The sequence below is a fragment of the Aedes albopictus genome, chromosome 3, assembly GCF_035046485.1.
Source record: "Aedes albopictus strain Foshan chromosome 3, AalbF5, whole genome shotgun sequence".
Lineage (NCBI taxonomy): Eukaryota > Metazoa > Arthropoda > Insecta > Diptera > Culicidae > Aedes > Aedes albopictus.
Window position 1 is genome coordinate 197,588,530 of NC_085138.1, and position 16,144 is coordinate 197,604,673.

The 16,144-nt window shown below is 41.3% G+C and overlaps 1 protein-coding gene across 3 annotated transcripts; it reads right to left on the reverse strand.

Annotated features, from left to right (window-relative positions):
• Positions 1-1,018: 1,018 nt before the first annotated feature.
• On the reverse strand, positions 1,019-16,076 carry LOC109411635 (ras GTPase-activating protein 1). 3 transcript variants are annotated; one of them, XR_009998902.1, is made up of 9 exons: positions 15,906-16,076; positions 15,411-15,711; positions 15,230-15,343; positions 8,039-9,024; positions 7,626-7,972; positions 6,414-7,326; positions 6,193-6,349; positions 4,451-4,834; positions 1,019-4,372 (listed from the first exon to the last, which is right to left on the reverse strand). XR_009998902.1 is itself a non-coding variant. In XM_062858258.1 (8 exons), the coding sequence occupies exons 2-8, from the start codon at positions 15,574-15,576 to the stop codon at positions 4,683-4,685; spliced, it is 2,835 nt and encodes a 944-aa protein (XP_062714242.1). In that variant the 5' UTR covers positions 15,577-15,711; positions 15,906-16,076; the 3' UTR covers positions 1,019-4,682. The 3 variants fall into 3 exon arrangements, 2 of the variants coding, with proteins under 2 accessions (XP_062714242.1, XP_062714243.1); XM_062858258.1 differs by having other exon boundaries at positions 1,019-4,834; XM_062858259.1 differs by having other exon boundaries at positions 1,019-4,834; positions 15,411-15,728.
• Positions 16,077-16,144: the final 68 nt, after the last annotated feature.

The window sequence follows — 16,144 nt, forward strand, 5'->3', positions numbered from 1 at the left end:
TGCAATGAAATTTTGATCATTAATGACTAATATAATGAACTTTGAAAAACAGTTGACTTAATTTGAAATTATTAACAAGAAAAAATGGCGTTATGGCGTTTTCATTTATTCCATGTTTTTTTCAGTAAATTTATCTATTTTTCATATGCATCCCATTACTTTTTCAATTTAATGAAGGCTATTTGGTTGCTTTCCTTTGAAACATAAATATGTTCAATTCAATTAGAGGGAATTTAAATGAACTATAATTACTATCTCGAATTTTGAAACGATGATGAAGTTTTGGATAAATTGGTGTTATATTAGAAAAATAATCTAATCGAAATAATTTTCTTTCGTGTGAAGAATTTTAAGTTTAGTCAAATGTTTTATATAGCTCATTATATAAGTCATAAATGATCAAAATTTTATTGCATTCGGATCATTGAATCCGGAGATATAACAGCTCAAAGTTAGCTATCGGATAATTCGACACTGATTATTCATTTGGGCCTAACTGACATTTTCGAGTTCTCTTCATCGATTCTCTCTTTGTGTTATCACAGAATTTGTATTGAGTTTTCCAAAGATTTTTTGGTTGAAATGCGAAGAAGACGACTACATGTTGCTATAGAAACAAAAAGAATAATGATTTTGTTTGTTTTGATCAAGTTATTAGCGTAAGAGAGAGTCGACGAGGGGAAATCGATCAAGTCAGTTAGGCCCTTAAGAAAAATCACTGTCGAATTATACCTTTTTTCTAGAACCTTTATAACTTTGTGTAGAATGGCCCGATCTTTTCCAAATTTTGACCACTAATATACAAATAGTTGATGAACTTACAATAAAAATTTGAGAATATTTGATGCCGTTTTCGAAAAGTTACAGCGAGTTGAAATTTTTTTGAAAAGTGAAAATTTTACCTGTCCCAGTTATTTTGAGTATCCCCTGTACATACCTGCTTAGTTTGTGGGCCGCAGTCAAGCTCAAGTAACGAATTGATTTTCTTTCAGTAAAAATAAAATTCTAACACATCTAATCAGTTTGAGTGGTAATAGTTTATTATATTCACTGTTAAATATACGATTATAAAAATGCATTGAAAATTGTCCTGGGCTAAAGCTTGGCCTAATTGATCTGGATGACATAGAATTGTAAAAATATATATAAAAGCATATAAAAAAAATACAACATACAAACTAAAATGGCGTCTGCTTTTTTGAACGTTTTCACTAGTGCCGCCCGCCTGGAGGCATTCGCATTCCTATTATACTTCTCATCCGATTGGCGGCGATGTTCCACGTGGTAGATATTACCCGTTGCAAGAAAATAGAGAGCGCAAAAGGTGCAAAATCGCTAATAGACCTCCGCTGGTATGTTTAATCGTTATGGTGTCTTCTACAATAAGTGCGCGAATTGGCCAAGGAATACTGCGCCGAAAATACCGAAATGATTTTTCTTACAGGCGGAGATGTATGGGCGCTTGCGCGTACAAATTTTCGCGCAACGCATAATATATCAACGTTTGCATAGCAGGAAGGAGAGAGGGCGAATCGAAACACAAATCGGTCTATTAATTCCTAACGTTAACTAAATATCTCGTCTTTTTTTTTTTGGTATAAACATGCGCTGTTCTCATTTTTGTTTCCCCTCTGTCTTCCTCGACTAAGAATACCTCCGAATTAAAATTATTTCGTTTTTTCCTTATACCGTTGTTGGTTGATTGGTTGGTAGTTGCTGTTTTTTTTGTATTTTATAATGGTTTGGCTACTTCCTACAAATGTTATTGCCGTCTCTACTCTCGAAGGTGTCCACAGAACCATTGAAATCGTTTGCAATCGATCGTCAACTTTTTTTTTCAATAAATTATGTATAGAAAAAAGAAATTATGAACAATTGCAACCGTTGCTTGTAGTTTTGTGAACACCTTTTGTTAACGAATTCTCCTCTGGTTTATTACTGGTTCAATTACATCCATTTAGATAATAATGTTGACTTGCAATGTATGATGTTTGGGTAGGAAGAAGATAAGTTCCTTTTGAAATCTTTACGTTCCTAACATATTTGAGCAACTCAATGTTGGTGGTAATTTGGTCCACTTTTCCTAATTTTCAACCGATTTTGGTAATAGAATGTCTACTTGTTTATATAAATAAAATTCCCTGATTTTTTACAGGGTGGAACAGCTTTATAAAAATAATTTCAGGGCCATTTTCTCTAGATTAAGCTGTAAGAATTTAAAGTGTCACGTATAAAATGGAGAAAAGATTTTGTAATTCCTAGATTGAGAAAGAATTTATCTCGGAAGGAACTCCGCAAGAATACCTGAAGCAAACCCGTGAGAAATCTCAAAAGAAATCTCAGGATAGATGCCTGAAAGAAACTCAGGAACAATATTAGGAAAAATCCCTAAAAGGAACCCGGAAGAATATGTGAAAGAATTCCGGGAGGGTATAAGACCCTTTTTTTGGCCCCGGTACCTCTCGGCTCGATTTCAGAGGGAAGCCGGCCTAAAACCCCAGGCTGCTGGTCTAAGCCGGCGGAAGTCTCCGGGGTGTGCACTCACGGACTCTTTTGGGACCGGGTCTCAGGACGAACGGATGGAGGGGGAGCTTTCGGAGGCGGGAACCTAACTCTTAACAAGGTACTTACGGTCAAACAGTTTTTGGGTGGATTCCACGATCAAATCGTGGCGGCGTGGGCGGTAAACCGCAGCGGGGCAAACACGGCGGTGGCTGGACCGGTGCGCTCGTGGGTAGCTAGGATCAGCCAGGGGTTTCTGACACACGAGGTACGACGGTTTCGTCCCGAAGAGACCGACCTGGAAGGAACGGCGATGGCGGGGTTTCTGCCCCACGTGTTGCGACGATGGCTTCGTCCCGAAGAAGCCGGCCCGGAATGGCCGGATGCTTGGCCGCGGACGGCGTGGGTGGTGGACAACGGCGGGTCGACAGCGGCGGTGGCTGGCCAGGTTAGCATCGATCGCGACCAAAGAAAGGCCGTGGTTTCTGGCCCACGTGGTGTGCCAACTTCGTCTCGAGGAAACAGGCCCGGGAGGGCCGGGCGCTGGGCAACTGGTTTGAGAGGGCTGCAACCAACAGGCAGATTTCTGACCCACACGGTCTGAGGGTTACTACGACCCGGAATCACCGGCTCTCGTGGCCGGACGCTTGGTTACTCGCGCCGGTCTGCTTTTACAGGTCAACAACGATCACTGCGAATAGTAACCGGCGAACAGCGGGCTTGAGGGGGCACATGAAGACCATGCTCGGGCGGCCAGACGCTCGTAGATTAGCAATGGCAAATCGGCGACGCCCCATGACCAGTACGATTCAGGGCACTTGCCGATTGTGCCGTCGAGATGGCTGGCTTGGGGATGGTCCACTTACACTCGCGATAGTGAACGGAGAAAAATGTATCGGCGACACAATCGCAGGACGACAGATATCTCTAAAGAAACCCAAAAAGAATCAGTCAGTAACCATGATTCATCTCAGTATGAATCCTAGAAAAAAATATGGAAATTGTTTTCCGGTTGTTTTTGTTGTTCTAGTTTGACCCTAGACCTAATCGGCCTTCTACTGAGTTTGTTCGAGTATAGATCCAATTTCCGGAGTAATCCGAAGAGAAAATCGATGAAGAGAAACGAACGATCACTCCAGTTACGCCCGCGTAACATTAAACAAGAGAGATGCAAAAAAATCCAACTAAATTCTTTACATCATCATTCATTCATCAACAATTTCCTGATTGGTTCCAGAAATCACTGAATATTCCAGACATGTTCGATAAACAATGCAAAATAATTATTAGGATTTCATTAGGATTAGTTGATGAGTTCAATTGACTGTTTCCGATCCCAGGACGGTACGTTCTAGATCCAGTTGTTATGCAAACTTTTCATCGACATCGCTTAAAAGTAGGGAAATATAGCCAAATGAACATCTAAATTGAGATGCAAAAGCAGCAAGTCAGGAACGTAAAAATTACATCTTTTGTTGTTGATTTGCGCGCAAGAATAGTGATAGAAAAGAAAGACTATTACTTACAGGAGAACAATTTGAGTATTCTACTCAGAACTGCAGACTGCTGCTACTACTAGGTACTAGAGACTTCATCCCAACTGGTTGCTATTGGATGATCACAATAAACTGGTTTCGATTCTGCGTTAGTGGTATGTTGTAGTAGTACATTTGAACAACTCTCTCGTGAGGAGTAGGTAAGAGATTTGAAAACCGGACACCTAAACTGCTAAACGAACTGGCAAATTTTGTGCGATGATGCTCTATTTCATCGTGGAATATGTAACTGTTGATTCGTTTCGTACTTTATATCTTTTTGTTTTAAATATTGTTTGTAGCCTAAAATTACCTCTCCTGAGTACAGCAAAATGCTAAAAAAAGTTGTGATGAGAAATTGCAAAACAGCCATTCGCTCGGAAGCCGATGTTATCAATATTGTTTATACCTACTTGCCGTTGTACCGGAATTTTGAAACTTAAAATATTTCTTCGTTTTTTTTCTTCTTGATTATCTGCAAGGGTTTCACTATTACGCTTGTAATACACGCTCGGTAAATGTTAATCCTGTGTTGGTTTGTTCTGTTTTATAACTTTTGAGTTTATAAAGATTATCGGTTTTCTCCATCCTTTAAATGTGTCATGCAAAAATTCGCCCGCACGGTGCTGCATCCGGCCCAGCAAATTAGCTAATCATCTCACGGTACTTGAGTTTGTGCTTCGAAAGCATCTCCGTAACGGTGACCAGCTTCTTGAGCGAATTGTTAGACTTACTCATCGATTGCAATTCCGGAAGGTACGAAACGCAGATGTGATGCAACGTGGCGAGTTCGCGTCCTGTAAAAAAAAAAAACGAAATTGTATGAAGAGTGCAAACACGGTTCAGTTTTGGTCGCTTGATGGCGCGCGTTTTGAAAGGTTAAATTATTAATTCATTGTATAGGATCTTCTTGGCAAAGCTGGGTAATTCGTGCAATACAGATCCCATTGAGATCACTAGCCTCTGCCCAGCAACTTCTATCTTACTTCGACCGATGGACTGATTGGAGGGAAATCAGCCTCGTTGAATTTCTGCTCGGTGGAATGATGATTAATTGATAACCGCGGCGGCGGCGGCGGGATGTATGTTACCCGACGTCTCCACTAGACAGAAATGTCTTGCCATTTTGCTGGACAGATGTGTCATGACATGACAGAAATGTTCTCTCGCTGTTTGCATGGAAAGCAGCGGTGTTGATCATTTCTGTTGCGTTTTCTCTTTCTGACAGCAAAATGGTAAGATTGATTTATCTTTATTTGAGAGACTTTCAGCCCTTGGCTGGTTCGTCTCTAAAATGGTAAGACATTTCTGTCTATTGGAGACGTGGGGTTAGAGGAAGTTACCTCCAAACATTTCTGCTACGGATGAACAGGTTTGCAGCACCATCTACACGTCTTAACGTGGTTTGTATGAAATACGGTGGCAATTTTCTCATATACTCCGCGGCAGCTACGTAAGGTATGCATGGAGGAAGGTCGCACACACGAACTATAACAGCCTCGCTATCCACATACACAGGGATCTTGAACGGCTTGCCATTGCACACAATAGACCGTTGGATGTTGTGCGCTTTTTCATACCGCAGCGCCGTCTATCATCTCATTAAAGACACAGTTGCGGGTGTTGTGTAGTTGAATACACTTTACGTTCGCGAGATTTAGTTTAATTTCCTTTTCCAGGAAACACTCGATTTTATGTGGCCAGCAGGATACCCGGTTACCTTTTTCGATTTCAAATCTCGATATTTTTATGATTAATGAGAGTAGGCATTCTACAGGTGTTTTTTTTGCTGGCCACACTACGGTTAATTCGGGTCGCGTACGAAGAACGCCAAAATCAACCATGAGTGTATTTTTTCGAATACAGCTCATTTTAACAATGGAAGAAGAGCGATGTACGGGAGCGATATGCAAACACGACCGAAGTCTGCGAGCGAAAGCTGTCAACTGGCAGGGCCTGTTACCAGAATGCCGGACTGAAACCCTGCAAAGCTGGCGCTCGCTACTGATCCGATTGGCAAAAGAAGGCGTGGAGCGCAGAAAGCACGATGGGCGGACCAGGTAGAGCTTGACCTGGCGAGAATTGGGCGCGATCGAGGATGGAGTTTTATGTGATTTGATGTAATACTAAATAAATGGAAAATGAATGATCTTACCTGCATCGGAACTAGAGAGCGTAGAGGAATTGTTCTGCTCAATCATGCACCCAGGAGGGGGATTAGGATCCGTGACGGAGGATAGCTGATCCAGAAAAACTATCATCCTCTCCTTATTCTTCAGTATGAACGGATTGACTACCTCCATGTAGGGCTCCTGAAAACGAAAAATGAAATTCTATTAAGAACTTCTTTCGACACACTGAAACATCAACTCATACCTTTCCGCCGAATTCCACAAGATTTGCCAAATTCTGCAGACATTTCGCAACCATTATGAGCGTGCGAGTCGCCATCTGATGAGGAGTTTCACTGACTAGAACAAATTGACGGGGATTGAGCAAAGCGGGACACAGCAGACGCAGAAAGATGAACCCGGACACGACCCGGGTGCGAACCAGCCGCTCGTTAGGCGACGGCCACTTAGCCACCACTGCCTTCTGCAGACAATTGCAAATGTAGCGCACGGTGCGAGGACAAGCATCCGGCGAGGTGAAGATGGACTGCGTCACCTGGTCCAAAATCATCAGCAGAAATTCGGCATTCGAGCAAGCGTCGTCATTCACATCCATCTTGGTTGGATTCAGTTCTCCGGATTGCTTGCTGTCGAGTATTCTTTGGATTGTGTCAGACACGGCGGATTGTAGAAAAACGGTACACTCCGCTCGCATGTAGAGATCCATCAGGGTTGTGGCCAGGGAAGCACCTCGAAACAGGGTTGTTGTTTCATTCTCCCGAGCCACTTCGGCTTGACACAGTATTCTCAGCAGTTCGGTTTCACGTTTTTCGTGGCGGAAAACCTTCAACAGAGACGTAGCTAGGGGAATGCGATCGTTGTGGCAGATTTCGGCTAATGCCCGAACTGCATTTAGTTCCGGTTCCACCAAGAGCTGCTGAAGGGGACTGTACTCATCGCAGGGCATTACCAAATCATCCAGATATCGTATACGAAGCCGAATGGATCCCCACTCGCCCATTGGGGTCATTCCGACCAGGGGGTACCACTCCTCGGTTTCCTGTCCATTTTTCAAACCACACAAGTCGACAGTCAATTCCGCAACTTCTGAATCCTTACCGCGTTTTCCCTTGCTGAGAACGGTAATAGTCACGGTCACTACATCCGGAGGGACATCACTGTGGAGTGAATAGAATAATCGGTTAGTAAAATTGTGTTTTTTATCGTAATTTGGACTCAGGAAGTCTAATAGCTACCGCTACTGATTCGTATGCAGTAAATTCTGGGTTCAATCCTTTCATCCTAATTTATGTCTTTCTATCTTCTTTCCCTCCCTTCTTTGCATACTCATTCAAATATGACAAAAGCCACAGTTATACATATTCAGTAACGGCTTCCAAAATTTAATGGCAAAAATAAGACTCCAACAACTCACTGAATAGAAACATGCCTATCATGTGTCTCGTAAAATACTCACTCTAGCACGAATTCCTCCTCCCACACTGGATCTGGGGCGGTTTTGACTCGGGTTTTGCCCACCTTGACCTGGTTCAACGAAACAACACAGTACGGATGGGGAACCAATTTGAATGGTAAACGGTGCGCTTCCAGTATCTGCAAATTCAGGCACCGCAGCTCACGCAAACGTGGCACCTTGGACTGGGCTTTGCTAAGCTGGGACACGCAGTGCGATTTCAGCGCATTAACCCATTCGACGTAACTTTCCTGACTGTTGGCACAAAGATAGGTGATCGTTGCCAGGCACGGCAGAGCGCGTTCAACGATCTGGAAGCAATGCTGCCTCTCCCAAAACGATTCATGGCACTGGAAAATAGACGGAAGTTAATAGCAAACCTATTAATAATCGTTGGGAGTTCTATGCCTCCTTACCTGATACAAATAAGCACAAGAGAGATCAATCAACCCTTTCGGTTTGGTTTTCTTCGGATTGTCGTAGAAGCAAAGATGCGTTTCCGATCCTTCAACCAGCAGGGCAAAATACAGCTGCTTCCACTTGGCCGTTTTGTCCGATTTCTTCAGCAGATAGCCGTGATGCTTGATGCCCTTGGTTTTCTTTAGAATGTTCTGATCGCGGCATTCCCGGAGTGTAGCGTAGATCTTCTCCGCTGCACTTGCCACATTAGACGGCGGATGGTACTCCGGTTGGCTTCCGTTGATAACTGGGTGCATCAGCGTATGGCCTTCTACAATTTGTTCCTTACGGTAGCGGTTGATAACAGCATCCAAACACTCAAAAGTACGTCCACCCATCAGATAGCGAACGCCCTTCTTCTCGATACGGAACCGCTGAATCTGATTATTGATGTGGAAGAACAGGGAATAATCTCCGGGTGAATTGTCACTCGGTCGTACCAGAAAGCTTCCCGGTCCAGCTTTAACGAGCATATCTACGGCTTCGTTCTTCGAGCAGGTCGGATGGAACCAGGAGAAAACGGTATTTGGATCGATGCTAGGATCGAGGTCTTCCACCAACTCCCGAAAGATCATACCTTGCTCACCGGTACGATGAGCCGTTACCCACAGCCAGTTGTCGCCCATATCGTTGTGAACGAAGAAAATGTCACCTTTTTGGAAGGTGAGCTCATCCGTATCCGGCATTTTGGTGTACGGAAGAATGGCTACCACACGTTTCTTATCGTTGACTGGTTCCGGGGGTGCCACCGGGCTTACCAAGCGCTCCCTTTTCAACAGATCACTGCACGAAGTGTAGTAGCCCACCAAATCGCTCAGCGAGAAGAATTGTCTTCCTCCGATATAGAAATCGCCACATACGGCTGTAATGCGGAAATGATTTATTCCAGTCCTGCCATAGTAGCTCAACACGTATGATCCAGGCTTTCGATCACTTTCGCGAACTGAAATTATGAAAAAAGTTACTAATTATTTTTATTGTAAAGACAGAATTTTCAGTTAGCTAACATGCACTCATAACCGCAATTTCAAGAAGCTATTGGCATAATCACAATACTATTTGGGGCCAATATAAAAATTATGTTTTGCTAAACACCTTCAAACATTTTTACAACGTTTTTTATATGTATAAATAATGACGGAGTTTGGTGTTAACACCGCTAGCCATAATGGTTTCCCATAGCGGAAATCATCATGGTTACAGGTCGCAAGCCCTGGTGAAGTGTGGAACGTTTTGATGGCTGTGATCCCTGACCATCATGTACCTAATCAAAATCCCAGGGATACTCAAGTGACCATACTGTTGGGTTGCGTGTGTGGGGTGCATATATTGACAAGCATTGCTATGGATCGTTAGGGCTGAGTAGGAGCGGGGAATGGATCTACGATTGCTTAATTGCGATTATACCTACTGGTATAGTCGTGGTTCAACAGTGGTGGCGCCGCTTTTCGCTTGTGTTCGGCCTAGGTGGTTTATTTAGGCGGTGCGGGTAGGTTTGTATGTACTTCGTACGTGCAGTGCGTACGGCTTCAGCATTGTGTTTACTTGGGTAGTGTAGGATAATTGGGTTTGGGATTGAAGGGGTCGTCATTGATTCTGCCGACACCATTGAGTGCTCATTGTTGGCGGTTGTGTTGGTGACGATTTCTTCAGCTTTATAATCTCATTTATACTACGCACAAACTTTGGGAAGAGGGACTGCTTTGTAATGTAAGAGAGGGATTTAAACTCTGCGTTACGGGTTGGGTGAGGTCATGCAGATAGAAGCAACCCAGGTGACCGTGCGGCTCGGGTCGTGATGGATGCATGAGTGCAGTGTGTGTGGAGTGCGCTACCCTGTGGGTGCAGTTGAGTCCGGGTTGGAGTGAAAAGAGACCCTTCTCTACCCTAGATCGGTTTCGGTTGTACGGGCGGGGTAGTGTTTGTCTTATTTGTTACGTGTTGTGCGTGATTTGCGGTCCGAGCTGCGTGGTTACTTGGGAAGTATTGTGCTCTGCAATCTAGATTTTGGTTTTAAGGTGAAGCTATGGCTGGGCTGTGCCTCGGATTTGTTGGGCGCAGGTCGGGAGAGCTGGTGGCGGTTTGTGCTGGAGGGTTTGCTCGATTGGTTATTCACTGGTGGTTGCCAGTCGATCGACTGTTTGCGCAGCCTGTCATTTGGTTCTTGGGGTTTGTGCTCTCGAGGTTCGGGGCGTTGCTTCATTGTATCTTCGCTTGATTACTAATATACCTTGTTTGATTAACCCTCTAATACCCAAATTTTTGATTTTGATCTAAATTTCATTTTTCGTCATCTAAAATCGATTTAAGCATGTTTTGGAAGATGATTCTTTTTAATTCTCGATTTTGTAAATTTCGGTTTTTGATTTTTCTAATTTTTATTTTTAAACATTCCCCCACTTTTATATTTTTCCTGGAAGCCTTTTCGGTATGCGGATTTTTTGAGACGAAAACATTTTAAGATTTTCTGACTATTGTTGAAATATTAATATTTTAATTTTTTTTCATGTAATATTTTATTTTCCATGTAATTTTAAGGAAAATAATTTTAGAGTGTATTCGACTCCCTCAAACTATTTTACTATGATAGAATGATTTGAGAAAAAATTAAAATATGTGATTTGTAACGATTCAATACAAAATAAACAATGACTTCTAAAAAGTGACTAAAACATCAATTTTTCAATGATTTTTAAAAAATGTAAATACGTTTTAAAAGGCACCAAAAACCATTTAGAGATATATGGTAAGTGGGGGCAGGATGGGTCACCTAAGAAATGGATCCCTATAACTTTCTGAATATAAATCGCATTTCTCTGTATTCTACCACGACTCTCAGATACACTAGTCAGCTATGATATAAGAGTATAAAAAGGTTATAAAGTTTGAAACCTGCGTCTTGACAAATAATTTTTGAAACATGACCCATCTTGCCCCACCTAATTTTAACGGGGGCAAGATGGGTCAGCTATAAGAAAACTCGATTTTCCTCCAACAAAAAATACTATATCTTCTAGTTTTTCTCTATACATCTAAGCTTCATAGACGTACAGATTACATGAAGAAAGTGTTGAAACATATCGGTAGATTATTCTCAGAACTAGAAGATTTTTGTTCGGGTAGCCATAAACGGACTTTGAAAACCTATATTTTTTGAAGGAAAATTTAAAAAATATGTTCTCAAATTTTCAGTGCTCTCATCGCTTCGATAATGTAGGTCACAGAATAGCCTTTCCATGAAAAATAAAACATTTTTATAAACTATGCAAACATACCGAAAAATTAGGGTGACCCATCTTGCCCCGTCTACACAATACACGTAGTGATATGGAATGTATAGCATAAGGAGTTTAACGAAAAAATATTTTATTTTTTTCTGTGCGAGGAACGTATAGAATTTTCAAAACAATATACCACTTTTTTGTGTATCCCCGTCGTTCATCTGGGAAAATTATTGAAAGATTCAAAACTTATATTGTGCGATTGAAAACGGTACTGACCCATCTTGCCCCCTGACCCATCTTGCCCCCACATACCATACAGAACAGTCCGAAATGTCAGCCAAAAATATAAAAATTTTGATTGTCCACGAAACAAAAATTACAAAAATGCTCAAACTATACCCCGTCTAAAGGCGGGATTGGGTATTAGAGGGTTAACTGACTATTATGTACAGGCGCTTAACTCATTCTATTTCATAGATTTGCCAGATTTAAGGGTAATGGTTCAATAGGGTGTTAGCAATCAGAGTGGATTAGAACGAGTTGGCGCCTACAATACACCAACACTAACACACATACACCAATACTTACACGCAAACATGCACCTACAACTAGCTGTAAAAGACCAGTAGGCGGGACAATGTTGCCTACCCAACAGTTGTAGGTGGGGTGTTTGGCTTAGCTACACGACTTGGTCCGGCAAGCCCATAAACATCAATTGGTAGACGTATTGCCTAGTGAAAAGAATACGCAGATGGGCGAAAGCCAGGGGATGCGTTGATAATAGCAGAATAGCAGAATATTCTAATAGCAGTTAATTTGAATGTTAACATAAAAGCTTCAACTGTAAGCAAACTTGTCTTATTTTTATAATGCCAACTACATTGAAAACGTCAACGTATAGAACCTGTCACGATGTCAACCTAGTCAAGTAATGAACCATTTCTGTCGAATTTAGTCATGACGCGACGTTCCGGCGTCAAAAATCCGTCTTCCACGTGACCAGTGAATCTATTTGATAGTTAATCACACGTTGGAAACAGAATAGTTAAGTTCTTACCTTAGGTGTTTTTATGATTTTTACTCACGATTCCTCTTCATTCGATTCCGCTGTTTATGATGCATGGTGTTTTGCCTTCGGGCGTGGTGATAGTAATACTCGGAGAAGTTATTTTGCTCATGTAAAAAGAAAGGAAAAGAAAAGGAAAGGAAAGAATATGATTAGTAGTTGTTATTCAGTAAATACATTAGTTTGAGAGGCTGTGGTGATACACTGGATTCAGTTTCTATATGACTGGTCGATTCGCAAGATGAAAATATAAAACAATCCAGTGTATTCACTCAATGGCTATTCAGAATGGTTCCACGGACATCGATAGCAAATCATTAAATATGGTAACATATCGGATGTGTTTTTAAAATGGTTCGTTTATGTAATGCACCCTTTCCATAAAGTACGAAAAACGCGATCGCGAGATAATGATTTACATCCCATCTTCAAGGGATCACTACAAGCTCAATGCTTCATTCTAGCCCTTTAGAATATCAGCGTTGATGAAGCTGTTCAAATATTACGTAACATGCTTAGGAAAGATTAGATATTAGATTTTAATTACACAATGAATAACATTACATAATCTTTCAACAACCCCTTACTTGTTCTCCCAAGAATCCTGCCTCGACCGAATTGGCAGGACGCTGCCTAAACCCTCTCTGAACTGAAGGGCAGGGACTATTGGTAATCAGCTTGAAACAACTTTTAGAATGTATTGTAAAAAACTTAGGTTATTATTTGATTTATTGTTTAGAGATGCTATCAGAAAACTAGTTGCCCATATCGGCTAAAAACGCTAGCTCTGGCAGCTGTCTCCGAATAATTTTCAAAAATATCAAACCTGTAAAATTAGCTTTGACAAATTTTTTGCTCTTCTTTGTAATATTTCTCAGGAATAGTGCCTTGAAGGCGTTAACATGTAGGGTATCGCGCCACTTGGGCGGTGGCTTCTATATTCGTCTGTTTTCTTATAGTGGAAAACACCATTTGAACCAATTGGCTTGAAATGTTGTACACGAGTAGATACTATACCTATCTCACCACATTCCAAAAGTTGTGTCAATTGGTTCAAATTTGACTGAGTTATAGTGGAAAACAGACGAATATAGAAGCCACCGCCCAAGTGGCGCGATTCCCTACAGCTTTTTTTCTCTCTGAATGTTGTCCAGTGATCTCGGAGATTTTCGATTATTGAAATATTGTTCAATTATCATATCATCTTTGGAGCTTCCATTCGGTCAAAACACTAGTGCGATGGGAATAGTTAAAACACAGTAATTTTAAAAACTACTACGACCCAATACTCATTACTACACACTTTGCTCAAGTTGACGACATCGTCTAGTCCATCGTGAGTATTGGTACTAGTAGGGGGAAAGTTGGGAAAGGGTCCAGGCTTTGCTATCAGCTGTCATGCAGCTCCACCTGGTCACTATACAAAAAAAAATCTAAAAAGTATCAATCCAGCAAAAAGTGTAATGTTTCATCGATCGATCGATTATCCTGGTTTTTACTTATTCTGTAAGTTTTGTGAGCCTTTTGATTTCGACTTTTGCTCAAACAGCATCAAATTAGACAAGAAATAATAACCCCACGCTTATTGCACCATTTCTTGCAGAAACGGAGAACTGATCATCTTACCTTATTTATCTTACCATACAAAAATTCAGCTCATTACTACACATCTAGTACTTCACCAATCGTGTCCTATAGGACAAATTGGTGAAGTACTAGATTTGTAGACGTTTGTCCTTAAGTTCATCCTAATTTTTCAGCCAAACGACCCGGAACCTTGTAAATAATTCATTGAATTGTTTACTTGTAGCTCCAGACGGGTTCGATTCGTAGTCGGTCCAGGATCTTTTCATAAAGGAAATTTCCTTGACTTTCTTGGGCTTAGAATTTCTCCGTGTCTGTCGCACGACAAATTCAAAATGGTCTTCGGCAGAGGAAGCGCACAGTTAATAACTGTGGAAGTGCTTAGAACATTGCAAGTAGCTCTTGTTTATTCAATGTGTTCAGTTTACTGCCGCCACTCCCATAACAATCCCATCTTTGCTGGGTTTCCTATTCATATGGGACTGTTTTTCGAGCGGGGGCAGTTTAGTTCAATGCGGAAAAAACAGTACATATAGGGTATGTGTGACATTAGTAATCTCACGCTCCCATTTTCATCCTATTTGAAAACAAGCGATTATGGCACCGATTGATTCCGTTCTTTTTGTTTTCATGGGCGCTCATTTCTAACAAAAAATACAAAAACAATAAACAAATTAAACAGCGCTTCAATCCTTTGTTTTTCGTAGGATGAAAATGGGAGCCACATGCTTAATAAGGGAACCAATACCCTACCTACTGTCGTTTTCCGTTGAGAAAATATGGGGCACGTTCGATGTAGTACTAGATTTGTAATAATGAGCTGAATTCTTGTATGGTGACGGTAAGAAGGTCAGTTGTTTTCCGTTTCTGCAATGAAATGGTGCAAAAAGCGTGGGTATTATGATTCCTTGCCTAATTTGATGATGTTTGAGCAAAACTTTGGATAACTATGTTGTTTATGTTGCAAGAAATTGAGAAAACAACAACACTGCTGCCCAAAATTATGCTCAAAAGCATAAAATTAGGCAAGGAATAAAAAAGCAAAAGCATAAAATTAGGCAAGGAATCATAATACCCACGCTTTTTGCACCATTTCATTGCAGAAACGGAGAATTGACCTTCTCATCATACTAAAATTCAGCTCATTACTACAAATCTAGTACTTCGCCGATCTGTCGCTGATCTATTGCTATTCGATAGCATATTCGCCCATAGTGCATTGGGATATAAAAACAATATAACAATCTATAGAATATTCCAAAATTTTGACTTACCTAGATAACTTCCCAGCCTCGAAGCAGATTTCAAACGTTGCTCGGCACAGAATCTGTCCAAACGACCGTGGTACCATTCGCTTTCGGGGGGAGCCGTAATTGCTGGTCTGTCACCTGCAGGTGAAAGAACGAAACATAGCTTTAATGCAATTCATAACGTACAATCCCACAGAAGTCCTACCATTGAACGCCACAGGCCCATCGAATTCGTCCTGATCCAGCTCCTGGGCCATGTCCCCCAGATCGATCCCTCCACCGTCCTCCGACCCGGTAGACGGTGATCCGAGCTTATCCCGCTGAAATCCTCCAAGGGCACCACTTCCGCTCATTCTCATCATATCTGCCATGGTTTCTTTGTATTTTTCTGTCCCCACCCTGCGCCTTTTACTGCAATCCCCTCTTCCTTGCGACCTCGACGACACTCACCCCTAATCAGACAAGACCTCTGCTGTCCCTAAGTTTGCAACAATGTTTTCCAAACCCTGTAGAACAATGAAAACTATCATACATGACGAATTGCACTTATTAAAATTTTTTTTAATTAGGTGCAAATATGAAAATATAAAATTTTTGATGTTTTTCTACAATCCACCGAAAACAACAAAAACATCAATATTGATACGGGCCGAAAGGAAAACGCGAAAAACACTATCCAAACACACCGGAAACTACTAACCTGTAGTGTTACGCGTTACTTGTACACTTCTACATTATATCTGCACTATTTTTTCACATTTTCTAGCAATTATTTGCTATTTTTTCACAAATTTCACTTCACTAAAAACCATCGATGATTAATCGGAAAAAATTGGAGAGCGCTAAGAAAAGGGAGAAGAACGTCGCAAAGCTGTCGTCTGTCATCCGAAAATCAAGCAAGGAACAGACATACGTTAGGTCTGTTTTATCGACCCTTCG